The sequence below is a fragment of the Vanacampus margaritifer genome, chromosome 3, assembly GCF_051991255.1.
Source record: "Vanacampus margaritifer isolate UIUO_Vmar chromosome 3, RoL_Vmar_1.0, whole genome shotgun sequence".
NCBI lineage: Eukaryota > Metazoa > Chordata > Actinopteri > Syngnathiformes > Syngnathidae > Vanacampus > Vanacampus margaritifer.
The window spans coordinates 21823629-21851460 of NC_135434.1; the positions used below are offsets into that span (position 1 = coordinate 21823629).

Sequence of the window (27832 nt, forward strand, 5' to 3'; positions counted from 1 at the left end):
AACAAAGCACAATTAAAATTGAATTGCGTCCATGTTTTCGAATGGTACATTAAACACCAAACGCGGGGCGGGGTGAGCAACCGAGCATTTTCTGGCGGTGCAAATGACACGTTTGAAGCGGGACACGGTGGCGCACTTAAAATCGGCACATTCACATATTCACCACACCACCGTTTGAAAACAAATACATTTCTTCCCACCAGCCAATCGGCTTTGGAAACAGACTGCAAAGTCACACACGGCGTACTGTACACATCTGTAGTCACCCGGAGATAGTGCTAACATAAGCATAAGTATTTAGCACGGCCACCAGAAAGTAAGTGAAAAAGTGGAAGCGCTCGAGGAGGTCTCATTAAAGAAAAAAAGGAAGACGCTGCAGGAGAAAGAGTGGCTCAACTGTACAGTACTCTGTAGCGCTCTCTTTTTCGACATAGTTTACCAAGCGACCCTCTCCTTCTCCTTCTCAAGCTGCCGGTACTCACAAGCGGACACAAGGCGGACACTCACTCCCGTCTTCGGTGTTAAATTCAAACACACACTTGCTTGCAGCATTTTTTATTTCTTTATTTATTGCTTGCAACACCACAGCATCCTCTTTCGGCTTAAATTTTATTTCAGTGGCCGAATATTCGGTGCATCACTAGTGAATACGCAATAACTGAACCGCAAAGTAGAGAGGGAACACTGTAATAATACATTAATTTCCTTTCACACAGACATCCATATTTTTCACTAGTACGTAGGCTATCGCATCAAAAAGCTCACTTGAGCTCATAATTCATTTTACGTAACAGTCAACACCTCGGAGACCTAGCGACTCATTAGAAGCCATATATTCTCTCCATTTCATGAGCAAAAGGGAACGCTTCCATTTTGGAGCCAACTTCCATGAATCAGTGCCGGTGAGGAACCTGAAGCTGATGGAATCCACTCCAGTAGAGTGAAGGCTGTTTTTCTTTCCAGGGCTTTTCGCATATGAATGCTTGAATTTGAAATATTTGCAAAGCCTTGTTTTTTTCCCACCCTTAAAATATGTCTGTAAATATTCTATTGTGGATTTTGTTTGCTATAGCAAAGGAGAAAGACCGATCATTTAGTTTATTTTGCCTGAGCAACAAAATATTGATTCAGTATGTATGACAGGAAAAAAGCACACCGAGAGCAAAAGCATCCACCAGGGGCTTTTAAATTACTCCTAAGTGCAGCTCAGTGTGAAGTCCAGACAGCAACGCTCAGTTCCTCCCACAGAAGTATTTTTGTGTGGCAGTAGTCGGAGGGTGGGCAGCGAGGGAACTGCTGGGTGGCGCACCCGGGCCTCAGGTCCTGACGGACGACCCCTGAGAGGTAATAAAAATATCAAAACCTTGGAGGCCCCTTAACCAAACAAAAAACACATCTGCAGTAAAAGGAACAGTAGACTCAGTGGGAAGCTGCAATAAAGCTTGACGAGGCCGTAAGTGCCACAGTATCCCGCTGGCCATGAATTACTGCTCCAACATGGCCTCCGTTGCGGAGTTGCCTGGCAGGGCAGATAGATGTTCCGAGTCGTGAAATGAAGGGAAAACTTAATGAGACAAAACACAGCGCGGTTGTGATTTAGTGAAGCCGAATGCTTTTTTGAAGGAACCTTATCAAGGCCAGATAAAGACAGATATCTTCTGGAATTGAGCTTAATGCGATGCACATGGCTCTCAACTGCCGTTATCTGCCCAATGACCCGGACGCTCGGTGCTTGTAGTAATGAAGCATCATCTTCTTCTTTTTTTCTGCCTGTGAGCTTACGTTTGTTGGACTACACTGCACAGGTGTGGATGTCAGGATTTACAAACGGTAAAGTTGGATAGACGTTTATTTAGGCGGTTACTCAAATGCACTGACAGAGCACTGAAGAAGAAAAAAAAGCTTGCCGGCTGGACACAGACAGCAGGAATCAACAGCGGAAGATTAGCGACATAAATCAAGCATGACTGCAAGACAGCCACTTGACAGTTGGCTACAGGTGCAAGCCCACACCCTCATCGCCACTTAAATGTCAAAATAGTCACTTTGCGTAATGTAGTGTTTCCACGTTAGAAAATCACACGGCGCATTAGCAAACAAGAATTGTACAAAATGCTTATACTGTAAAATCCCGACAATAACATGCACCCGCGTATTTTTGCTTTTCTTTTTCTTTTTTTGCTCTGTACTTGTGTATAATACAGTCCCCCAATTTGCTGGTATGCTTTATTGTCAGAGGGAATCATATGAAGAAATATTCAAGATATACCGATAAAGCTAAACTAGACTGTTTTCCCAAATAATATTTAAGTTCTTTCAAAGTATTTTGAAAAGCATGTTTTTAAACATCTTGTTTTTGCACGGTACTCTCTTCTAGTCATTTAAGTAAGCTATTTTTTTCATGTATTTACTTTGCTTTTAAATCTCTTCAACCCCTAGGAATGGTAAACATCCAAACAACGTGAATTTTTTTCAGTTTTTGTTAAATGATTGATTTGTTATCATTTTTTGGCCCAAAAAAAGTGATATTCACAGGATTTTACAGTATGTTTAAATTGGAGATGGGCGAGTACTGATAGATAAACGGCTTTATTTCAAGGTATCAGTACTCACGACGGTAGCCGATACCAGAACTCTCTTGTGGCCATTTTTTACGATCCGGACCTAAAGACATTCATTCATGCTTGACAAATGCCCATTAAGATGTACAACCACATATTTTGTTGGGACTTTTTCTGGTCACTGCATTATGAGTTACATTTTATTTATTACAATTTATTATAGTGTGTATTCGATGTTAAATATGTATTTTATGAACAAATGGGCAAAAGATAAATTTGCCATCGATTTCATGCAATTTTAAGTACAAATGCTATATTGGGATATATAGGTCTTTTTTTTAAATATTATCTGTCACTTTATTTTAAATTGTGCAGCAAAAGTACAAATGTATCGGTACTTGGTATCGGAGACTACTCGAGTTGAGTGCTTAGTCTGAAAAAAGTGATATCGAACATCCCAATTGAAATGATGATATGATATTGTCTGAATGTACAAATTCACTCTCTTACTAAATTTGGGCCCGTTTCATTGATCACAGGAACGGAAGAAAGACAACACACGGACATCATCAATAATGACTCGATAATTTCCCACGGCACACCTGTTGTGATCTCTTGTAGCACGTTGTAGTTAAGGAATCACACTCTTTTGTCTTTTGCAAAATGGAAGCTCATTTAGCTGCCAACGTGCCGGTGGGAGGCCTGTCATAAAAATTACAGGTCTTCCTATTGAGGGGCCATATGTCTTTTTGTGAATGGAGCTGCTCACCTGCGTGACGCATCCATCTCCTGTCAGCCAGACCTGAACTCTGACAGGCAAGGTGACAAAAGGCTGTAATCTCCTCCTCCTCCTCCTCCTCCTCCTCCTCCTCCGTGAGTGTGATTCGGGGCCAGGGTGTGTCACAAATGCCTGTGAAAAGTCGATAGGCTCCAGTGAGTGAGCGATGATGGGACGTTTCAGTGGATCGGCATGAACGGCAGGCAAAAGATGAGGGAGAAAAGTGGAGCAAGGTTCGAGTGATGGTTGCCAACTGGACGCTCCTGAATGTTTCTTATGTTGGTGAGATGCTACAGAGAGATGATAAAGTGTGAGTTTATGTTGGATGTGTGACGGGCTTGAGGAATGTATCCAGGCCGGTCGGCTGAGCACAACTGGTAGCCCCCAAGACAAGCCATGATTGATGGTACATCGTGTGATTTCTTTATTATTGTAATCCCTTCATACTAGCTATGTTGATCAAAAAGAAGAAAGTGGTTGGACGAATAGATGCAATAGGAATTCACATGTATAACGGAACGTATGGTGTTCCACAAGGTTCAATTCTGGGGCCTTTGCTGTTTTTATTGTATCCTTTGCCCCTGGGTTCCATTTTAAGAAAACAGCGATGGTTGTTTTTAAAGTGCTCTTTACGTTTAGAGTTGTGTTGAGTGGTGGGACTCAGCGTCCTAACTGCGTGATTTTCAATGTCAAGTTGAGCAACTCTAGTGCAGTACATCTACCGATAGCTATTTAGCAAAACTATAGGAACACTTCCCGAAGCTGCATGGAGATGGCCAATACAAGAATTGAATATCCCTTTTTCCCCATGAATTAATAAAAAAATAGAATTTTAAAGGCTAAATATATTTTTTTGTATTTCACTGTTTTCTTGAAATTTACTGTTCACATGAATTTAAAAGTATTTTCTTACATTTATGAAAGACCTGATTTAGTGTACTTAAAGACAATTCAGAATATTTTTAATTTATATTTACAATTACTGAATTAGAATTATGAAAATATTTTCATCTCATCCTTGCTGATGTCAATGCTTGTATAACATGTAAGTGATTATAACGTGTTACTTTGATTAATAAACTAAACCATTTAACTAGTTACTGCCTCCGCAAAATTCAATATGGAATTTAATGTTTATTGAATTTTTATCATCTATCCATGCATCCATAACTTTGATATTTAAGAAGATTTGATGTTCCATAATTAATCAATATCGGATTGAAGCGAAGCGAATCGTGAAAAATCAAAATTGAATCAAACTAAACTCTTGTGAATCTAAATCAAATCAATTCAGGAAAATAGAATCGATACCCAACCCTAACAAAAACACGCTTTCTGAATTCAAGATGAAGAGATTAGAAGAAAAGGCTACTTTCCCTGTTCATTTTGTTCACCAGTAAACCCTATGCCTATGTCTTCAATTAAAAAAAAAAAAAAGAATCGTGTTTTTCAATAAAGAAGTGTTCAATGTATGTGCATAGGAAACTGGTGGGGTTCACTACCTACAACAAGGTTAAGAACCTCTGTATTTATTATAAAGGTAAACGATAAAAGTGAGTAGATCTTGTATTTGTGTCTGGTTCAAATTCTTAAAATAGAAAAAGTTGAGGTCAAGTCATCTTTTTATGAGCATCATGTCTAACAGAACAAATGCTAATTAATATATTGACTAGGGGTGTTAAAAAAATCGATTCGGCAATATATCGCGATATTACAATGCGCAATTTTCGAATCGATTCGATATGCGGCCGAATCGATGTTTAAACATACATTTTTAAAATGGAATTAATTCATTTAATCATAAAATTAATATTTTATTTCAATGCTGTTCAAACGTGAAACTGATTTGTTAAATATTCACAGTTATAAGCCTGAAGTTTCAGATAAATAAATATATTTTCTTACAAATCTTAAAGTGTACATGTACAAGTTTACTGATTAGTATTTTCTAAATTTGAGTTTTAAAAAAATCAATTTATAGATTCGTATCGGGATTAATCGTATCGAATTGAATCGTGACCTATGAATCGCGATACGAATCGAATCGCCAGGGTACTTGGCAATTTACACCCCTAATATTGACAATGATATGCTATGAAAAAATAGCCCCAGTTGTAAATTACAATGTCTTCCCTTCACACTCAAAATGAAGATTACTGCATCATTAGTATTTACTGCTTACAATTGACCCTTCAATGAAGCAAATGCCCTTTCCTGACGCAAATTTGGGAATTGAAAACAAACACAAACAGACACTTTAAGCCATCATTATCAGGCCTGTAATTGAAACCAGATGGGGAGAGGTCGTGGCATACCAACTTCTTGAGGTAATAACAAAGCTCCAAACAATCTGTCACCCCAAAGTTTTCTCTGCAGAAGTGCGCCTGGGCTTGTTTGGTCTAAGCAGCCACACACTGACACCGTTGGTACCAGTGATGATGGCTTGATTAATATCATCATCACCCCAAAAAAAAAAAAAAAAAAAGTGAAATCACACTTGTGAGCAAAGCTTGCTTTTTTTCCCTGATCAATGACATTCCTTTCTGCTCTCTTTCACTTGCATTCCTCTTTATCCACTCGGGCAGCGAGTACCTGGCTTCTATCTCCCACATGCAGCCTGTGTATCGTTCCAGCCCGGAACAGGAGCAGATCAATTCGCCAACATGTCTTTTATATGCGAGGCCATTAGTCTCCTTAGACACAAGCCATGAAGTCAATTTTACGCTGTCCAGTTGGATTTCAGGCCCCCAAATCCAGATGTGCGCCATCCAGCTGAGATCCCCGGCTAGCAAAAGAGCACGTATCTCTTGCGAGGAATGCCCACCTCCGAAAGGTCCCTCACATTGGGTTCATTTGTTATGCGATGTCAAAGTTAGCGAGACGTCTTGAAACACCGTAGCTCACGGTGGGAAAAGAGCTGTGGCTAATCTTTAGCAGGCACACGTTACCAAAAGCGTATTAATCAGGTGGCTTCTTCTGCTGAGCAGAGCTTTCAGTGCAAATGTAATTCATCAGAGGCGCTTAAAGCAACAAGTCGTCTGCAAACAAGCATTTCACCAACAAGGCTTCTCTCCTGCTTGCAAACTGTGACGAGGGTGACCCAAACCCCGTCGTGCTTCCACTGTAGCCCCCACCCACCCCCCACCCTTAAATCCAAACCAAATAGAGCGACGCAGACAGATTTGGTCATGGCCCTCATGCCGTAATGTTTTATGCTTGCTGATTGAGACTCAGGAGTTTACGGGCCAGGATCAGCAGAAATCGGGACCTCTGTCATCACGACGCCTGATAATCTCATTCTTTGGGTTGGTTATAGTTGGCTGAAAGGCAGTCATTAATTCATTACTTACCTGTTACCTATTTCATATATAATATTTTTTATATATTGTGGATATTGAATACTCTTAATCATATTTTCCTGTTTGCATGGCAAGGCCTGTATACTGCTTGAGAAGTGTTCACGTGTCGCGATACCAAAATGTTTTCCTTCAGCGACACTGAAACGATACCATGTCAAGAACTTCAAACGTCAGTAAAAAGCAGTGGAATAATAGCTCACAGCTCAACAATTTTAAATTAGTTTTGTTTGGATTAATTAAAGTAATTATTATAAGGATACTAATTAAAATGTTTTTCTATAAATAAAAATGATAATTGTGAATATTTTTAAACACTACTAATAATTTTACATACATCCAGTGCAGTGCTGTCACTATGGAATATTTTTAGACTTGATTAATCTATCGATTATTCTATGGACTAATCAAATTATTTTTAATTTTGCATTAAAGTGTATTACAAAAGCATTTCCCCCCCTAATTACTTTATTTTGATTATTTTGTTTATTATCCAGTGATTGGTGATTATTTCGTACTTCGTATTTGTATACTGTTTTAAAAAAAAAAAGATGTACTATATTACCATTTCGGTCATTGTTTTCCAAAGTAAAAACAGATGTTTGCAAATGTCTTATTTTGATTAAACAAAGAAGCTAATCATTCTTCTTTCATGAAGAACTACAGAAATCAGTGATTGATTGTGCTGAAATCTCAAGATTTGGACAATTTTAAATAAAAAAAATGGTTCCAAACGATTATTCGATTATTAAAACAGTTGTTGATTAATTTGATAATCGATTACTTGCCGATTAATCGATTAATTTTGACAGCTCTAATCCAGTGTAAATCTTAGGGCACCCAAATGATTTGTTGTTTATTAATTAGGCCTTTGGGCAGTAATAAAACTCATTGAATATTCAACATTTGACATCCCAACTACTAGAATGGAATCTGAAGGCCGACCGATTATGTTTTGTAAGATAAGTGGCCAGATGGACCATCGATTGTAATTAAGTAAAACAGCAAAGTGATTCTACTTTGTCAGCTTTTATAAATTGTAAGAAAGCCCACATTGTTTATATAATTGTAGTTATGCCTTGATGGAGTTTTTTTTCTTTTTCTCATCTGAGTTTCAAACGCCCTTCTGCGTAAGGGACTTTGAATCTACCTCATGTGTCCTGCAAATGCGAGCGATGTCAATGTTTACTCCCGATTTGAAGCTCTGCGTTTGAACCACAAAGGTTCCGGTGTATTACAAACAATGAGACAAATATCCAATTACAAGCTACATGCCTGCTACATGGCCCGAGTTTTCCAAGATTGATCCACCCGCTTTCACTTTCACACACAATACGCTTCACAATACACTATAAAGATGCAAAATGTGAAATAATCATTGTAACTTAACGCTATTCACGGGAGATGGGGCCCAGGCCGGCCCACTAAAAAAATCTGCATATAATTGACAGACATTATACATGTGTTGGATTTTTTTATTAAAATAATTCATTTTAAAGTCAGCAAAATTCTTGAAAAAAAATCCACAGATAACCCGAAAAACAGAGGTTGGAACCACACATATTTTCACCAATGTTAATTTTGACAAGGAATTTACATTTAGTTTTAGTTATAGTCTTTTGACTAAAATTAATTCAAGTTTTAGTCATAATTTAGTCATCTGATTGTATTTTAGTTTAATCCCATTTTAGTGGCCGAAAATGAGGAGCAATTCTACTTGACAAAGTTGACAATTTAATCTATGTTTTCTTTTAGTTTACATTTCAACTTTTATCCAGAAAAGTATAACACACCCATATGTGTAACTGTAGTTGAACACACAAGACATATTTAACAACTGTGTCTTTATTGTTGAACTGACAATAATCAAACTTAATTTTCGCCTAAATCGAAAAAGTGCATAATTGCTTGAGATGAATCTTTTCCAATTGTATTGCTACAATTATTTTGTTGCCCGAAAAGCCTTGAGATTGATTATGACCTCCTTTCTATTCTCTTTGTAGCTTGGAGACTGCGTGACTCTAACCAACCCTGGCGTTTCGCAGCTGAGTATTAGAGGAGACGGTAAACTGCTAGCATCCGCAGGCTGGGACCACCGGGTCCGAATATTCGGCTGGAAGAAGCTGCGCCCTCTTGCCGTGTTGCAGTACCACGGCGACATGGTGCTCAGCGTTGCGTTCTCCGACCACGAGGACCCCCGGGAACGACTTCTGGCTGCTGGATCCAAAGACCAACGCATCAGCCTCTGGTCAATATACAACGAGGGGACCTGATACTCAGTGAAAAAAGGGGCTGCACGTAGGAGCCGAGTCCACGGTACTAGGTCGCACATTTTTGTTTTTAGTTTTACTCATTCACTGCCATAAATTCATTTTTAAAAAGATTATTAAAAATTAGGGGCGACAGGCGATTAACTTTTTTTTTTTTTTTTTATTAATCGCATGTCTTCACTAGTTAACTCACAATGAATCACACATTTTATATCTGTTCTAAATGTACAATAAAAAATTCTAGGTGTTCATATTCTTGTTAACAAAAGTGGAAAAGAATGTTAAACTAATCGAAATAGTTGAAATGAATTTTTGACGTTTATAGCCGTCAACGGCAGTGAATGGAAGAAAAAAAAAGAGAGAAAACATTATTAAAAATTTGGGGTGTCAGGCGATTAAAATTTGTAATCCTAATTAATCACATGACTTCACTAGTTAACTCACAATGAATCACACATTTTATATCTGTTCTAAATGTACAATAAAAAAATCTAGGTTTTCAAGTGGAAAAAAATGTTAAACTAATAGAAATTGTTGTAACGATTTTTTTACGTTTATAGCCGTCAATGGCAGTGGATGAATAAATTTTTTTTAAAAAAAGATACATTTTATATTTGTTCTAAATGTACAATAAAAAAATTCTAGGTTTTCATACTCTTTTAAACAAAAGTGGAAATAAATATTAAACTAATAGAAATTGTTGTAATGATTTTTTTACGTTTATAGCCGTCAATGGCAGTGGATGAATTTAAAAAAATAATAATTGTATATCTGTTCTAAATGTACAATAAAAATATTCTAGGTTTTTATACTCTTTTTAACAAAAGTGGAAAAAAAAAGTTAAACTAATAGAAATAGTTCAAATGAATTTTTGACATCAATAGCCGTCAAAGGCAGTGAATGAGGTAAAATGGCTTACTTTAACCAGAATGGCTCGCCTTTCCATGGCCATCCCCCTCTAGCGAAGCCTCCTTCCGTGGATATGATGATGATGATGATTATTTTTACTCTTCTTGATGCCGGCGAAACTTTGCCTCCCCTTGAAAGCACGCCGCAGAGTCGTTTGCCAAACCAGATGAAACGATGTGATTATTGTTTACTAACCTGGCGTGTGATTTGCTCCCGTGGACTTGAATATGAAGTGTAAGGCGCACCTGAGCAGCTACGTAATCCTGTGTTGTTTTTGTAACAGGACTTTGCTTAACACCGACGCCGTATTTGTCGAGCAAGGTTAATCACAGCTGGAGAGCAGAGAGACTTTGCTTTAATATATCAGCTGTTTTTTGGCCGCCACTACCTGTTTATAAATGAGGTCATCGTTTTCGCTTGACAAATACTACACTCAAAAACGGTTGGGCCAAAAAGGGACCGATCCGCTACTTGGGTCTATTTGACCCAACTTTGAGTCAAGAAATTGGTCTTTTTAATATTGGTCAGATGCTTTTATTGGGTCCAAAAATGGGGTCATTTTGTATAAAACAACCCAGAAAGTTGGGTCGAAGTGAGCCATAAAGTAATCCACAATTGAGTTACTTTTGACCCAATTGTTTTTAGAGTGTATGAACTACTATTTTAAATGGAATACGAAAGACGTGTTTTTTTTTTTATCACGAAGAATTCGATAAGCAAAAGTTAACAGCTGATGTGTTTGCGCATCCCACAAAGAAGACAATGGCCATGGCTTCAAACGCTGGACATTGTGCTTTATAAAGGATTGGTCTCCTGGGATGACCACGAGAGGCACAGGAAAGGCCGGGAAACTCAAATAGCGAGACCGGCATAACAACCACAACCACAGTCGGGAGCAAAGACGAGGTTGACCAAACAAGCTGCAATTTGCTCCGTAGCGTTATGGTACTTTGAGCATTTTATTTCGAATCATCAATTGAGATCATGTGCCTAAAAGTTTTTTTGTTTTTTTTATAATCAATGTATGATTCATACTATATGGTTTGAAGTTGTATAAATTATGTTTCTATAGATGTCCGCCTTTTGTTTAGCAAAATAAGTTAAGCAAACTCATCAAGTCATGTTTATTTCTATAGCCCTTAATCACACACGAGTCTGGAAGGGCTGCACATGCCCACAGTTGACAAATATCAACGACACCTCCTAATCCAAGGTTCAGCAAGCTTTACTGTCAAATGAGCCATTTTAGGCCAAAGAAATAAAAAAATCTTCTCTAGAGCTGCAAAACATTTGAACATTTTGATGAACCAGCTAATTAGAGCTGCACGATAACAGAAAATATGCAGCATCCAATACTTTGTGATTCATTTTCTTCTACATTTCGTCTTCCATTTTTTCATTTTATTTGTGCGTGTGATTTCTCAGACTTAGTTTTAAATTTTTAGACTTTTCTGCCTTTGTCAAGTTTCTGATATTCTTAGCAATTTTATGAAGATATTGTTTCGTCCATTTTGCTATCCATTTTCTGATATTTTTGGGAAATTTTGTGGACATTTTATGGTAATTTTAGGGATTTATTTTGTTTTTGGACATTCTATAGTTACTTTTTGAACATTTTCTTTTCTGCCTTTTTAAAAATACATTTTCTGACTTTTAAGGCAATTTTGTGTACATGAAATAATTATTTGTTTTTCCTCTTCCTTTTTGGACATTTTATGGTCACTTTTTAGACATGTTTAGTTGTTTTTTTTTTTCATTTACCTCTTATCACTTTTTCTGACTTCTTACAAATTTGGACTCTGACATTAATGGAATATTTTATCTAAAAATGTAAACTATGCATATATATATATATATATATATATATATATATATATATATATATATATATATATATATATATATATATATATATATATATATATATATACTATTTTCACAGGAGAGGAACTCATGTGGCCGCAGGTTGCAGACCCCTGCCCTAATCGAACCATTAGAGGGCAAGGAAGAAAAAAAACATCAAGGGAAAACTGAGAAACCTTGAGAAGGGACCGCTAATGTGTTAATCTCCCTTCTTTCCTTCTACCCTTTTGGATTTCATTCAACATGTGTTGTGTACCTCAGCAAGTGTAAATATTATGGGTGTCAGGCGATTAAATTTTTTTATCGTAATTAATTGCATGACTTCAATAGTTAACTCACGATTAATCGCAAATTTTGGATGTTTTAAATGTACAATAAAATATTTTTTATTATAGTTTTCATAGTCTTGTAACATAAAAGTGGGAAAACTAATAGAAATATGACTGCATCTTTTAGTCATTAATACAGTAATTTCATAATTCATAAAATTGAGTTAAAATTAAAAAGAGGTACTGAGATAGACTGTGATATTGATTTGTGTTGAGGTCATTTTTCTGCCACTAGATGGCATAATTGCATTTGTAAGACGTTGGTGACAGCTCAGTGCATTTTTCTTTTCATATTAAGAGCTATCTAATCTTTAACATTAAGTAATTTGTGAAATCATGCACATTTTTAAAATTATACAATACAACTTGACCCCAGTCTCCACAAATATATGCATCACATTATTATTAAATTGATCACTGATAAATTTTGTTGTGGACGTGTCTGCTACGTTGCGACTGGAATTCTACCAGTACAGGCTCTCCAAGTAAGGGGCGGTCATTAATCGCGCATTAAAAAAATGTGTGGTGTTAAATGAACTTTAAATTAACTCAAAAATGAACTCACTAATTTTGACACCCCTAGTAAATATAAAGGATACATGAACTTCTCTCCCCCCTCACTCGATTGGTTTTCAGGACATGTTTTCCTTGTACCCCGCAGAGGTCCGTCTCTGCCTTTTGTCCCTGACCTCTCTGCTGACATCTCCCATTCATAATAGCTTCCTAAGTCTCATGTTAGCTTTGAACAAACACAAACGGCGGCGTGGGCCAGCTTCCGTCTTTGCTCTGATAAATCAAATGACGGGTCCATTGGTGCAGATGTCTTCTGAATGGAACAGACAGCAACCTGCTGCTCGGTCGGACTGGAGGCTGGTGGACCTCGTAAATCACTTCATAATGGATCTTTTAGGAAGTCAATAAATGGACAAGGACACCCCCACACTACAATAGACACTGTGCTTCACTTATCACCCAACGTGTGGCGTCTTTGGCTTTGAGGGTCAAAGTTCAGTTTAACTTTGGGGAAGGACGTACTCATGAGTTGGTGTTGCAGTTTATGAGTACCAAAAGCTCGGTGATGTCATACATGTGTATATGCTTTCACTCTGTTTTTGTGTCCCACAAAAAATGCTGCTTCATGCATTCCATTGTATTAAAGAACTCTGTGCCATATATAAGGAGGACTGACCTGACTCGTTATTAAATAACAGTCCCCACATATTGTAGTGCTGCATGCAGCAGATGTTCCACATGCAGATAAGTGTGACATGATGCTTCAAGTTGCATTGTCATCCATCATCAATCTCCTCATATTTCAATGGCACATCCTTGGCATCCTGTCACCGGGAACTCCAGAAATCCCAGCTCTCTTTTGTAGTTCAGATTTCTCTGGTTGAGTAATAATATGCAATGCTTTAAATAATGAAGGCATAATAAATATACAAGTTTAAGTTGAAAACATGGGATTGGAAAAGTAGTTTTTATTTTGTGTAATTTGTTTTGGGGTGCGTTATTTTTATTTTTTGGGAGTTGTCAATATGTTATTTGAAATGTTAACAAATCTGGCTCTGATTACTGGACCCATACAATTATATATATATATATATATATAAAATATTTATAAAAAAATATGTATATATATATATTTATTTATTAATTAATGTAGGTTTATGTGAAATGATTCATATGCTTTAATTAGGAAAACGGATTATTTGATAGAAGGCCTATTCGCCAGGATTATTAGAAAATCCACTGTATTTTCTTTATTTCTTTATTTTTAAGTGTAACTCGGGATTGCAAGTTAATTTCATTGAAAAATATTTTGACCAATGCCAAACGTACGGCACGGCTCATTTAACTGAGAAAAAGACCTTTACAATGAATTCTTATTCGTACCATCCGGCTGCGCGAGTCTCAGCGTGAGCTGCAGGCCGGCGACAGAGCGCGCCAGGCGGCCAACACATCTCCAGACCTCCGCTTCCTGACCAGACAAAACAGGTTACGCATGTTGTGCTGACCAGCGTGTGGCTTTGCATGCTAACGTTGACGGCGACTACTAATAAAATCGGATGCGAAACGAAACTTTAAATAAATAAATATTATTTTTTTCAAATGTATTTGTTTATAAAAACATATAGTAAAAATGTTAAATGATGAAACTTGCGAGTATTTTGATGGCAAAGGTGGTGCACAAAAGCCTTTGTAAAAGCAACCCTAAACAAAACAGAAAATGATACACCCAATTAGTCTGAGTTTAAATGAGTGGAAACATTATTTAACCTCTGACACCTTTACAAGCCATTAAACAGTCAGAGGTCAGACTCCCTCAGGCATTCTTTTACTCCGCTTCCTCTTAATTGGCAGCTGGCCTCAAAGCAAAAAATACAGTATGAAAAATGAAACATTTCTCTTTGTATCATAATTACACACACAAATCCTGAAGCTATCCAGTGAGCTAGCTAGCTGTGATTCAATGGAAGCTATAGTCCACACAAAAACATGGTTCGGTTAATTGGACTTTAATGTTCACTTTACAGACACAGAACAATATGATTCTGCTTGCTGTCAGGCTGATGGTGATGGTATATCCTTTTTATGGCACATATGAATGAATACAACAGCAACATGTTGCCACGATATGCCGTGTAATTGTAGCCACTTTATATATGATATTACATGTAGTTCATGTATCTTCTTGTGCATGTAGAGGTTGTGTATATGTTTGAAAATAAACGTAGTCTAATTAGTAGGGGTGCACCAATTTCCCTCAAATTAAGGAATTTGGGGCCGATAAATCCGCCGGCCAATTAATCAGTGCACCCCTAGTATTTAGATATTTCTGTCAATTAGCTGTCTCGCTAGCTCAGGGGTATCAAACTCAGATTAGCTCTGCAGGGGGCACATGGGGGAAATAGTGGGCCGGATAGGTAAAATCATGGTATATAACTTTAAAACAATTGCCGTCAATTATACGCAGAATTGTGGGCGAGCCCTAAATTGTAAATATACTGTTCCAAAAAATAACACAAATGCAAATGTAATGCGGTAAGACTTTGGCTGTATGAGTTCCGGGTGTGTTAAATCTACCAGTTTTGCATATATTTTTTTCCCAGAATGCATTGTGTGGCGCCGTTAATGAAGTTATACAGACGTTAATACTTATCATGTGTTTGTGTTGTTGAATGCGTCGTTTTTAGAACGTTTATGTTTGATTTATGATGATATATGTTTTTATTTAGGATATTTATTTTTTAACAAACCGTAATTTTAGGTTGTGTGTAAAATAATGACATCCAGATCATACAAGTTGCATTATTCATCTGAGAATTGCTTGATAATTAATTTATATGTTTTGACTGTGGCCGGCTGATTAATTGGGCTGACATTACTTTCTTTTTTTTTTCACGTGTGAGACGGATTTACCCCCTTTGTGAGCCTGATCCGGCCCACAGGCCGTACGTATGACATCACTGATCTAGCTAGTTAGCCTGTTATTATTGCTATGACACTCTCCAGCTATCCAGTTAGCTAAGTAGCTAACTGGATAGCATTCAATGGAAGCTCCACACAAGACATGTTTAGATTAATTGGAATTTAATGTTCACTTTACAGACACAGAACAATCATTCTGCTTCATTTATTTACTTTGAATTGCTGCAAGTCAGTGCCATGGTACAAACTTCTCAGAGCGGCTCAAAAATGTCCACGTTTGATGATCCAACTTTCTTTTCCCTCGTTAGCAGACAACAAACATTTTGATGTGGTTCCACAGCCGCTCCGATGAGCCCGGCATGCAAACATGTTGTCTACCTGCAAGGTCGAGGGATTATATGACATATGGCTTTTTTGAAAGCATTAGAAACAAAGCAAATCAAAAAGTGCATTCAACACAAACAAATATTCAATTCCAGTCTGTGATCAAACGTGTCCTCCTCGGCCCGCTGGCTCAGTGACTGAACTGCCCGGGTTGGCTGATGCGGAGCAATTGCCGTTGAGTTCATAGGTCACACAAGACCTCTTGTGTCCGTGCTTCCTGCGGAGATTCTTTCAATAAATACAGCAGGGTTTATTTAGCAGAAAGGAGTCTGTGAACACACCCTGCAGGTTGCATCAAAAGTTTCAAGGCTGGCTCCATTCCCATTAGCAGTCATTATCTGGGCCCATAGTCGTAGTTTACGGGCCCACTGGTAGCCGAGTACATGTTAGCTGTGGCCGGGTTCATGTGGTGGTGGTACGTGTGTCCTCTGATGCTGGGCAAAGGGTAAGGGGACGGCCTGGTCTTGGCTCCCAGGTAGTGTTCATAGGTGCTGGGGTACTTGTAGGGATGGTGGTGCAGGGTGTCCGGGGGCAGGCTGTGAGGGTCTGGCCGGAGGTCGTGCGGAGGACTCGGGCGGCCGCCGGTGAGCGGGACGGCGTGGAGGCCTCCCGGGACGGGCAGGGCGGGACTGAGGACGCGGGACATCAGCTGGTGAGCCGGGTCAGCGTGGATTGGGGTGCCGCCGGGCTCTCGCTCGTATTCCCGCCTGCTGTCATCTGAGGAAGATAACAACTTGTCACATGAGGTACCAGCATGCATATTTGCATATACCAGGGGTCTGCAACTTGCGGCTCTGGAGCCACATGTGGCACATTAATACGTCTCCTGTGGCTCGCTTGGATCTCTAAAAAAAAAAATTTTTAAACTTGCAGAATTTTTGGGGGGGGATTACATTTTTATTTTTTAGATAAAATAGTCTTCAAATGAATTAATCGTTAAACAAAAAAGGAATAATTAAATATTAAAAAAGTAGAGTCAAAATTTGAAGTTGTCAGAAAAAGATGAAAAGTAGACGAAAAAGTTTCTAAACATTTCTAAAAATGTCCAAGAAGTGACTGTAAAATGTCCAAAAAGAAAGAAGAGAAGGATAAAATTACCATAAAACGTCCATGAAATTGCCAAAAGTAACAGAGAATTGAATTTTAAAAAAAAGGCAGACTAGAAAATGTTAAAAAAGTAACCATGAAAAACAAAAGAAGAAATTCCCCAAATTACCGTAAAATGTGCACAAAATTGCCAAAAATGTCAGAAATTTAACAGAAAGGCAGAAAAGCCTAAAAATGTATGAAAAATGGAGTATGAAAAATGTATTGTGTTCATCACAATGTTTAAATGTTTAGCGTTTTTGGGCAGATTTTTGGTCATTTATTTGGCCAAACATGGCTTTTTTGACAGGAAAGGTCACTGACCCCTAGCATATACATTGTACATTTGTCATTATTGACAATCAGCTCCAAAACAATCTCTTTATTTTTATTTTTTTTTAGATGTTCTTGGGGAGACTAATCTAACTTAGTCTTATTTAGATCTTTCCGTCTTTTATCTATGTAGCTATCCATTTAGCTATCAAGCTAGCGTACAATGAAAGCTCCACACAAAAACATGTTTAGATTAATTGGAATTTAAAGTTGACTTTACAGGCACAGAAAAGTCATTCTACTTCATTTATTGACTTTGAATTGATGCAAGTCAGCTGAAGTATTGGAATGGCCCAAAAAAAAGAGGTAATTTATTGACCTAAAATTTGATATATGAAAGTGTTGAATCAGGGTGATTTTAAGAAAATCACTATACAAAAGGCCCTTTTATTTATTTGTGGTCAGCGACTGGCTATTATTTGTTTCATTAAAGGCCAGTGTTGGCTCAATCCTTCAAAGGCATCACTTTTTAAGCCGTAAATTGGATGAAACGTTGCCCACGCTGACAGCAAGCCAGTTGTCAGGAAGACAGAAGCCGACTTGGTTTGATGTCGGTCAGCAGCCTGGCAGGCAGAGCTGACGTTGGAACAAAGAACTCGGGAGCTGCAGACCTTTCTCTGTGCCGTTCTGCTGAAGAGGAGATGACATCGGGTTTCTTGTTCTGGCAAAAGCACTCATTATTGGCAGGGAGCCGGGCCTGTGATTCCTGGGCCTGCGGGAAGAAGACAAGAGTCATTTCATGAACGCCAAGGCCACAATTTCTTCAGATGGTATTTGGATGATGTGTGTTCTAACAGCAATGCATGTCTTGAATCCTTCTACAACATCCGATCTTCCATTTAGAACGTTGAAAGTAGAAAGTCAGTCTGATGATGCAATTCGGTGATTAATAAGGCTGCGCTTCACAGTAATCTGTTTAGTTAAAGCTTGAAAGGGGAAAAATGAACAGCATTTGGAAGAAATGGAGTCACTTGTTTCCGTACCAGATGTGCATGGAGAAATTTTGCTAATCTATCAATGACTTGAAAAGCGGATGATAATCTTTGAAACAATATCCAGTGTTTTGCAACGCTCACAGCCTTCATTGTGTACTTTTGACACGCAAATTCCACCCAACTGGCACGTACACGTATGTTAAAACAAACTACTCAACTATTTTCCTAATGCTTGCAAATGTCCCCTTTCCTCATATCATGTACAAACATGTCAAGAGGACTTTTTGTCAAAGTGTAAACAAAAACTCACCAATCCTCTGGGTCACAGTCCCGGAAGCCTTTTGCAAATGGGTTACTGGCGATCTTCAGCTGGGTGATCTGAAGTCACAAAATCAAAACAAATGACTTCATGCAGCCACAGTCGATGTGGTCAGTTGGAAATTGGAATTAGAGCTAAACGTGTCAACAACGCTTGCGTAATTAGCACAGGCTTTACAAGACTAATATATTACAAGCTTAACTTTTTAAACATAAACTTTATTTGTATTTCATGTTGCATCTGGAATTAATCCATTTATTCAGACATAATATAGCTGCTTTAAATGTTAATGTGTAGCCTACTGTATTTATTTGTGTAAAAATATTTCAAAGAAAGAAAGACAGAGAGAGGGAGAAAGGAGAAGAAAATCAAAAACATTATACTTGACGTCATTTTTAAGGCACCGTTGTTACTCTTACTGCCACTTTATTTTCAGTGAACAACTTGGAGTGTTGATGTGAAAACGCCACGTATTTTTTAAGATATAGCCTAATAACTATACAAGACATTATGTAAATATGCACACATATGTAATAAGTTCATTTATGATTTGAATTATGTGTTCAAATTATATAATTGCACGTCAATTATCGGTTCGTTTAAATACAGCACTAAACGCAGCATGCACTTGATAGGATCTCATCAAATCTCAAACAAAGTGACAGCAAAAAGTTGAAAGTATTTTATCGTGGTATTGTTTTATCAACATATCTCAGATAATAAAGTTTCATGGACGCTATCGACGACGCGAGTGACTTTCTCACCCGATGGTTCTGGTAGGCCGTGACCGCCGTGAAGCGAGTTTCCTCAAAAACAAACGTTTTGTAATTCTCTTCTGCGTACTTCTCGCTGTCCTTGCGAGGGTCCACGTAGACCACGTGGAACCTGGGCTGGTAGCGGTGCATCGAGTTCAGAATGATCTGGGGGGGAGAAAAGCCGCATGAGCTATCTGACCCAGATCACACTGATAGGAAAAGGAGAGCAATAAATAAATTAATAAATAAAATAGAATAATAAATGCTTGGTATGTTTTCAATGGCCTATATTTTTTTATGCCTATAGTAAAACATTCTAAAAGAGATGAGGATGTATAGGCTATTATTGTTATATAGCACAAAACCATAGAAATCAAATGACGTATTGGAACATTGCCTTTCAGAATACACACAATAATGTTCACATTTTATGGCAGCAGGTCAGTGGTTTTAGCACGCCTGTTATGGGTTCGAATCAAAGCTTCAGTGAGGACAAGCGGTAAGCTAGGGAATGTATTAATTAATTAATCAATTACTGGATAGATGTTCATGTTTTAAAGGAAGATAATGTATTGGGTTATTTGTGCAGACTCAAAGAAGGTGATCAGAATCACAAATCCATAAATAAACTGCACCCGGCCATTCTTTTTATTTTATTTATTTATTTTTAACGCGACGTGCATCAACTCAACTCAATTTGATTTATAAAGCACTTTAAAACAACTTGCGGCACATAAAGTGCTGTACATGGAGTAAAAATCAGTCAAGCAATAAGCAATAAAGACCGGTAAAACAAAATTAAAGAAAGATAATATACAAGATAAATCAATAAATAGATAAAGTAAATAACATAGATATTAAAAAAAAACAAAATACAGCAGGTATAAATATCACTATGGTATATGAATTGCACTCACATGTCCGTTATCGTCGAGGAGGTTATTCGTGAGTTTGAGTTTGTCAAAAGAAACGATCTGCTTCATCCATTGGGCGCCTTTGGCCGGCGAGTCCGGGTGGTAGTGGACCCTTCCCGGGGTCGCCGGGTCAGCTTTGCCCGCCACAAGCCACGAGGAGCTGTGGAACGCATACCTGCAGGGGATCACTGCGGTCATTTATCACTCCATTACTTTTATTGTTTAAATCATTTCAAGTAAGTCGTGCAATGCGCGCATGCGCGGCGTGTTTGACTTTGAATTTGGACGTCCATTATTGTTTTCTTTCTTTCTTTCTTTCTTTTCTTTTCTTTTCTTTTTTTGCATGCATATTTTGCACCAACCAATTGTGTGTGCATTTTTTCATGCTGTAGAATTGCTACCTGTAACGTTTGTCGTCTACTGGCAAGAAGTCCATTAGTAACATATAGTCCGCCATGGGATCCATCCCGAATATTTTCACTTGAAATGTTGGAAACATTCGCCTGGAAAGAGCACAGAAAATGTACATTCAATTCTCAAGTATTCGCTTGCGTGAATGTAAACACGTGGAGCGCATTTGCACAGGGTAACTGTTGAATCAAGAACATGTATCCACACATTTAGGCTTTATTTTTTCCATGCTTGCAAAAATTTATTTAGAGAAGAAAAGTAGTAGAAAAGGTCCACTTAGTGGAAATGACGTGATCGTTTGTTGTCTTTAAAAAAATGTTGGGGATATTTTCCAGGCAGTAATGTGCCCTCGCGCTAAACAAGCCAACTTGTCACTTCCTTGCATTTACATTTTGTTCTTTCCACGCACATAAGTGTAAATATGACCACACATGTAGATTTATGGGCATATCATTTCCACCTACACCGCGAGTGCATTAAGTTGATTTTGAACTTGATATTTAATCGTTCCTCTTCTCTCCTCGACTTCTGTGTGCTTGACCAGTTGAACGAGCTGACTAATGTCCATGTCAGTGAAAGGGATGCCGAAATCAACGCTCAATTAGCGTCAGTGTTTAGGCTTGCTGAGGCTGAAGGAGCCTCTAAAGTGCAACTATACTTGTCACACTGCACCACACAGAGGAGCCTCACCGTCAACATTATCTTTAACATGCAGGCCATGCTTCTCTCTTTCCCATCCATTTACAATATCTCCCGCTTATTTTCTTGTCCCTTAATATAATAAATGTTCCTCCTATACATTTAGGGTTGAATATGAATATGGTGCAATAAGTTAACAGCACTATCTCAATGACCAAAATTAAGGAGTTATAACCAAATTAAAACAGAGTACGCCAGGAAAAGAAAGGAAAATAGTTTTAAAATGAGACAATTTAAATTTAAGAAGTAAGCAACACTGCAAAAATCCAACTTAAATAAAAATAATTTCTACTTGATGACAAATTAAAGTAATGATCTCCAAACCGTGCGCCATGCCATGTTACTGGTGGAAACACACACACACACAATGTTTGCAGTTGAAGCACAACACACACCAGACACATTACGGCGCACACACACGCATGTTTGCAAACCTGCAAAGTGATTACTCATAAGTCGCGCGGGGGTCTTTAAATAATAAATACACGTCGTGCGTAAATCGAAGAAAGTTATTATTACCATTTTGAAACTGTTTTTAATTTTGAAAACTGCTCACAAATTAATTTAAGACCAAGAAATGAATAGGAAACAACTGTAAAAGAATACCAAAACTTAAACAATTAAAATGTCACATTATTTGGATTTGACGCTCCAAATACGAAACGCTGACCATCACGCTCTCACCTCCCCGCCTTGGTGACGATCATTTCGGTGCCCAGCTGATTAAACTCGTCCCACAAGGCCTTCATCTCCAGCTGGACGTTAATATTGGCCACTTTGGGGTTCTTCTTGACGATGCTCTTGCTGTTGGGCGTGGAGTTGGACGAGGACGACGAGCAAGGGGTCCCGGCGGGGTCGCTCGGCGGGGCCTGCTGGCTCGCGTAGCTGTAGTTGGGCTGAGCGGCCGGGCAGGGCTCAAAGTGGGCCTCGTGTTGGGTGTAAGGGTCCCCGGGGGAGGGGGACAGGTGGTATCCCCCCGGGGTGTTGAGGCTGCTCAGGCTGCTGGTCGCGAAGGCTGCAACATCGCAAAAATGGGACAGCTGCGTCAGCCACGGGCTGGATATGGCTGAAATCATCCCAAAAAGACTGGATTTACTAATCGCTCTTGCAGTACAGACAAAGAGAAAAAAAAAACAGCAATGAGTTCCGAATAAAGATGTCAGGTTGGTTAAACAAGTTTCCGTCTCGGTTTGTTATAAATCCCCTGAGGTAGCATCCAAATGTCCAAAACGCGTCCAAGATGGAGCGAATCCCGGGGGAATCCTGCAATGTTTTCTCCTCGGTGTTGTTGTGCTGCTGACTGCTGAGCGTGTGAGCGTGTGTGCGTGTGTGTGTTCGAACGCAAGGCAAGCCTGCGCTCTTATCTGGCGCGGAGGGCCTCCCCTTCGCGATAAAACCGGTTCTTATTTCTATTTAGATAAGGAACTGCAGGTAATGTGCCTTTTCCTCGCCTTGTGAAGAGACTGATTGACACACGAGTGTGTCCCTTCTGTTTAATGGGCTTTCCGGGACTATTTTGGATGGGGCCCGCATCACCCCGTTGACAAAAAAACAATAGGAGATGAGCAGTGTAAACAAGTGACTGGGCCGGTCAACATTGATTTACATGAATAAACAAACATGCAGCAGCTGAATGTTGCTCTCAGTGGGCAAATAATTGAAAGGAGTTAACAAGTTTCACCATTACGCGCAGCACAGATTTTCTCCTCTTGTTTAGTTTTCATTTTATTATGCGGATTGTGTCGAAATTTAAAATGGCGTTGATAGCGAATGTTTAGTTTCATTTGGGCGGATTTTAAACACTGCGCAATTAAGACTTGGACAGTTATTGTTAAATCAATTCCCACAACACTAAATACATTTTTTTAATTTTATTTTGTCCTAAATGTGAGCGCTTCATGCCTATTTTATTTTGAAACTCCGCATGATCGACTTATCATTGACCAAATATTTTTAAAGCGATCTGTAAATAGAATGCGCATTTTACAGTAAGATGGAAACAAGTTTGGGCTCAAACCGCGGATCTGAATGTCACGTTTCATCATGCGTGATAAGATGATCAACAAACTCGTTTACCTTCCATTTCCCGGGTGACAGTGCTGTAATGCATTGTGCAGCAGCTCTGCTTGTTCCCGTCTGGTTTGTCCAGGCCGGCGCTCGGCTTGTCAAACGCGGCGTTTCCTGCTTGCTCTGCAGCGCAAATCAGAGAGGCAATACTGAAAGCATTTGCCCTGGGAGAGAGGGGACCACCGTCGTCCATAGGCAGGGGGCTCAAGTTAGGGCAAAGTCGTGCCTACTCCTGCGCCGCCTCCCCCTTCTCCACACAGCAGGAGAAGGCTCCGCAAAAAGGCGAAGAACATGCGCGAAAAAAGTTGCTCACATGCCCACACTGGCCAAAGCCTGCTTGGAAATTATTCCCGCTGGTGAAGACGCCCAAATGTCCCGGGTTCATTTGAAGAACCTCGACGTGCAAGGGGAAGGGGTCCCGCCGGTGTCAAAGCATAGTCGATCCGCCAAGAGGAGGGCGAGCGCGCGTTCCGTGTTTGTGTTCGGTGTGCGCGCGGTTGCGGGTGTTGTCATGCGAAGGCTGCCCGCCCGCCCGCCTGCCTCCAGCAGAAACTGCTGCTGATACGAGAATGTGAAGGCAGCCACATCCACATCCACGCCTCCCCCCTCGCGAGGAGGACGTGCGCGCGTGTGCTTGCGTGCGTGAGTGCGCGCAACTCGGCGTGTTTTATTTTAATAAGAGTTTGTCACTCATTTGGATGGCGTCCACCTCACTGCAATGTCCGGCTGAACTATTAAGCGCACGCGCCTCTTTTTAACATATCGGCATTTTCAAACAACGAATTTCCTTGTTGGAGGTAAAACGATCCCAAATATTGAATCATTTATCATATATTTTACATGATATTTGGATTTTTTTTTCATATGAGACTTAACAATTGGGACTCTCCGCGAAATAAGAATAGTTCAACATTTCACAAAATGTGTAATTAATTATAGTGAGGTGCGCAGCATCATGGATAGGCCGGCGGTGTCAAAGAGAATGTTTATTATAAATTTCGAATGTAATCCTTTTGGATTGGTTGCATCCTCGTTTTTAAGACACTGTCAGAAATTGTTGTGTAGGGCATATAGTTTGAAAATATATATTTGAGCTGTTTAACTTGATTTTCTTTCTTTTTTTCCCACTTTTAATTGTGCATCTTTTATGGATTGAGTTTGAAATAAACAACTGAATTGAATTAGCTAAATTACTACTTTGCTCACGCCTGTATCTATAATACATTTTCATGCGTTATTCATGCACAATATTAGATCAACAGTCTAGGATGCAATAGAAAACTAATTTTAAAAAAAGAAAAGAAAAACCTTATCTCACATCACCATAAAATTGCACTGAGATCAATAACATCGTGGCAATCGCAAATACATTGAAATAATATCAGGTGAGTTAAACACGTAATTTATATATTTAAATATATAATTTAATTCAACAAACAAAATAACCAATGGTAATTCGAAAAGTCATTGCAATAGGCAAACGTGATGCTCAGACGCTATGATATTGTCCCTCATTTCAACGATGATTTATCCGAGATTCACACGGTATTTATAGACTACTTCGCGTAAAGCACTGCGATGGAGACGAGCAACACGCGTGGAAGTCAGTAAACACTTTTTTCTCTTTTTTTTTTTAACACGTGTAACACCTTGGAGGGAGCTGGACTTGACCTCTTGCACCCAGCGTCTTGGTATTGTGGCTTCTCAGCTTGTCTGTGTTGGGCTTCGGTGTCCAAACCGAAATGTGTTTGTTGGACATTAACCGGATAGAGTTCAATTTACACATGAGGTCACCGAATCAAGCGGGGATGTAACAGCGGGGTTCTAATGGGATAAAGCAGTTAGAGGATTAGCTCTATTTATTTTGGATGTTTCATAGGAGGCAGAGAGCATCAACAAACCACTGCACTAGATATATATATATATATATATATATATATATATATATATATATATATATATATATATATATATATATATATATAGATAGATAGATAGATAGATAGATAGATAGATAGATAGATAGATATTTTTGGTTTTGCTCTGTGTTCTGTCAGCATGTTAAAAGAAAAGGCTCATTTAAAAGTTTAATTATTTATTTATGATACTAATAATAATAATAATAATAATAATAATAATAATAATAATAATAATAATAATAATAATAACAGCCACGACTAAACACTGATTGTAACGTTTACTAAACTTTTCGCCAAAACAATGAGGCATTCATATGCGAGACTGAGATGCTAATTTCAATTATCAAATATTTCTATTTGAATAGGAGCTATTTCTACCCTCTGTTTATATTTATAATTTCTCTTAACGCTCCCACCCGCCCTAATAATGTTTTGGCGTTGTTTTTAACCATTTAAATCGATCAAAAATGAAAATAAGAGTTACAATAATAATTTACCAACATTGCTCAGTACAATATTGTTTTAAAACAACTTGAATACATGAGGACTGACAAGTTCTTTTTTTTGTCGTGCGCAATTACGCACGATATAATGAATCAATTATATTTCATTCAAATCTGCAACAACAAAAACAACAGTGTGAAATATTTTTCCAGTTTCTTTCCTTTTTCTTTATTTTTGACTGCATGTGGAAAGCTGCTGAATTTCATCGTGTTGTTTTTTACAAGTGAGGCCGGGCCATGAGACACCATCAAGCCAGGCTTGGGTCTCCCGTGTGCGTCTTGTTGTGCTAACATGACAGATCCCATTCATGCCTCATTAAATGGCACGTATCTCGTAAACGTCAAGGCTCATTGGCTGCTACTTTTTGTATTTATTTTTTTATTAAACAGAAAAGTCTCATGAAAGACACCCAGTGGGAGGGCATTTCTTCTGTCGGTCTACGCTTATCTCACAATAAGTATGTGGATTAATATTTGATCTGTGTACGCTTCACTTCTTTAAATTAATTGAATCTTGTCACATAATAATTGAATAAATTCTTGTCAGATAATAAAGGTTGCAATTTCCACATTGATGCCCCCCAAACATAAAGCCAGGCGACGTGCTCCACAGATATAACCCAACCCTATCCAAATATTAGTCCTCATCCCAGAATTAGCAGGAGAGGAAGTGAACAGTTGACCGCTGACAGAAGGGGTCTTGGGGTGTCCCCGCTCTCCGCGGGGATGCATGAAATACACGCAGGTATGCTGTGGGGAAATATCGGCTTGGTCATCAGCTTGGAAAGTCGCTAAATACGCAACAATCAGTTCAAGTGACAGGCCAGTTCGCAATTGGCAATTTTCAGAAGAAAATATTTTGTAAAGTTTCATTTGTGGTTTTATCACCAGAAATTTTGAAAACATATTTTAGTGCCTCATTTTTGTGTTTTCTAAAATGATCTGTTTTAATTAACCATCGAAGAGAAAAAAAAAAGAAAAGAAAAGTGTGAGCGAGAAAAAAAAGTTAATTTTCCAGAACGAAATTCAACAGCTCCGGAAAAATAAGCACGTCTTGATGTTCATTAATCCTTTTTGTTTTTGTCTTTATTTGCAATGATTTTTGTAGTTTCCAACGTTTACGTACCAATATTCCTTAAGAATATGCTCTTCTTCTATCAGTTTTAGGCCCATTTATTTTTCGGAAATTATCTTAACTTGATTGTTATACATCTTAAAAAGTAAATTCATGCAGGAGCTATGATGAGAGATACTGTAGACTATCAGAAAATGTAACATTTCCAATCCCAAGATATCACTAAGCTCATTTTATTTCCAGTGTTCTGGGAAAACTATAGGCCACGCCCATCCTGTTTGCCTGAACAATTTCTCGTCATTTCTGTGGAAAAAGGATCGAAATGAAACGGGGGAAAATGGCCTGAAACACATTTCCTTGTTGGCATATAAAGGTGGCTTTCCTGTTCAGCTCGCTTTGTATTTTTTTTGGGGGGGTCATCATAAAAGGACACGTGCATAAAAACACAATGGAAATGAACACAATGGCTGAGCAAAGGTGAAAATCATCATTCCCTGGTGATCGTTGCAGGCAAATTCCAGTGCATATTCCCACACATACGTTAGGACACTACAGACTTGATTAGCCTATAGCTAATCTTCATGTTGCTTAACATTGAAATTAGCATATTCCTATATTTTCCTTTACAGCATTTAAGATCTGTATGAAATGTAACCTTCCCAGCTGTTTCATCTATTTTCTCACACATTAAAGAAAAGTGCAAAACGTTGGCATTCCCCTTTGCAGATACCTGGCGGTGGGATTGCATGTTTGTTTTTTGAGGGTGTGGGGTGGCTTCTCTTTCCACATGCGAGCCTGACAGCTGCCAACTGTGCCCTTCAACAGGCTTCAAGCTGGGCCCCTGCTGCTGCCATACTCCATACCAACACTCCCTGTATATCCAGCGAGCAGCAGGATCGTTAGGAAAATGCATAAGGTCTTTTCTATATTTATG

General features: G+C 38.6%; 2 protein-coding genes across 8 annotated transcripts in view; one reads left to right on the top strand and one right to left on the bottom strand.

The window, feature by feature from the left end:
* Positions 1-13368, top strand: part of gnb1l (guanine nucleotide binding protein (G protein), beta polypeptide 1-like) — a 45317-nt gene extending 31949 nt beyond the window's left edge. For 5 of the 6 annotated variants that reach the window (XM_077562527.1, XM_077562522.1, XM_077562524.1 and 2 more), the window contains one exon: positions 8699-10987. In XM_077562527.1, coding sequence (XP_077418653.1) covers positions 8699-8968 — 270 coding nt within the window. In that variant the 3' untranslated portion in view covers positions 8969-10987. Of the gene's footprint in view, positions 1-8698; positions 10988-11816 lie in introns of those variants that run through there. The other variant, XM_077562523.1, reaches the window with a different exon arrangement.
* Positions 13369-15643: 2275 nt separating this feature from the next.
* On the bottom strand, positions 15644-23920 carry tbx1 (T-box transcription factor 1). 2 transcript variants are annotated; one of them, XM_077562600.1, is made up of 8 exons: positions 23411-23920; positions 22019-22349; positions 20626-20727; positions 20228-20399; positions 19320-19475; positions 18547-18614; positions 17913-18013; positions 15644-16599 (listed from the first exon to the last, which is right to left on the bottom strand). In XM_077562600.1, exons 1-8 carry the CDS (start codon positions 23592-23594, stop codon positions 16217-16219), a joined length of 1497 nt encoding a protein of 498 aa, XP_077418726.1. In that variant the 5' UTR covers positions 23595-23920; the 3' UTR covers positions 15644-16216. The 2 variants fall into 2 exon arrangements, with proteins under 2 accessions (XP_077418726.1, XP_077418725.1); XM_077562599.1 differs by having other exon boundaries at positions 22019-22400.
* Between the last annotated feature and the right edge of the window lie 3912 nt (positions 23921-27832).

What these genes read in the sequence shown, in the direction of transcription:
- tbx1 (XM_077562599.1), bottom strand. Translation starts at nt 23,594, where the DNA reads ATGGACGACGGTGGTCCCCTCTCTCCCAGGGCAAATGCTTTCAGTATT. An exon ending in ATCGTCACCAAGGCGGGGAG is followed by an intron (nt 20,728 to 22,018) that starts GTGAGAGCGTGA and finishes TGCTCTTTCCAG; the next exon opens with GCGAATGTTTCCAACATTTC. An exon ending in GCAGAACGGCACAGAGAAAG is followed by an intron (nt 16,600 to 17,912) that starts GTCTGCAGCTCC and finishes TATCTTCCTCAG; the next exon opens with ATGACAGCAGGCGGGAATAC.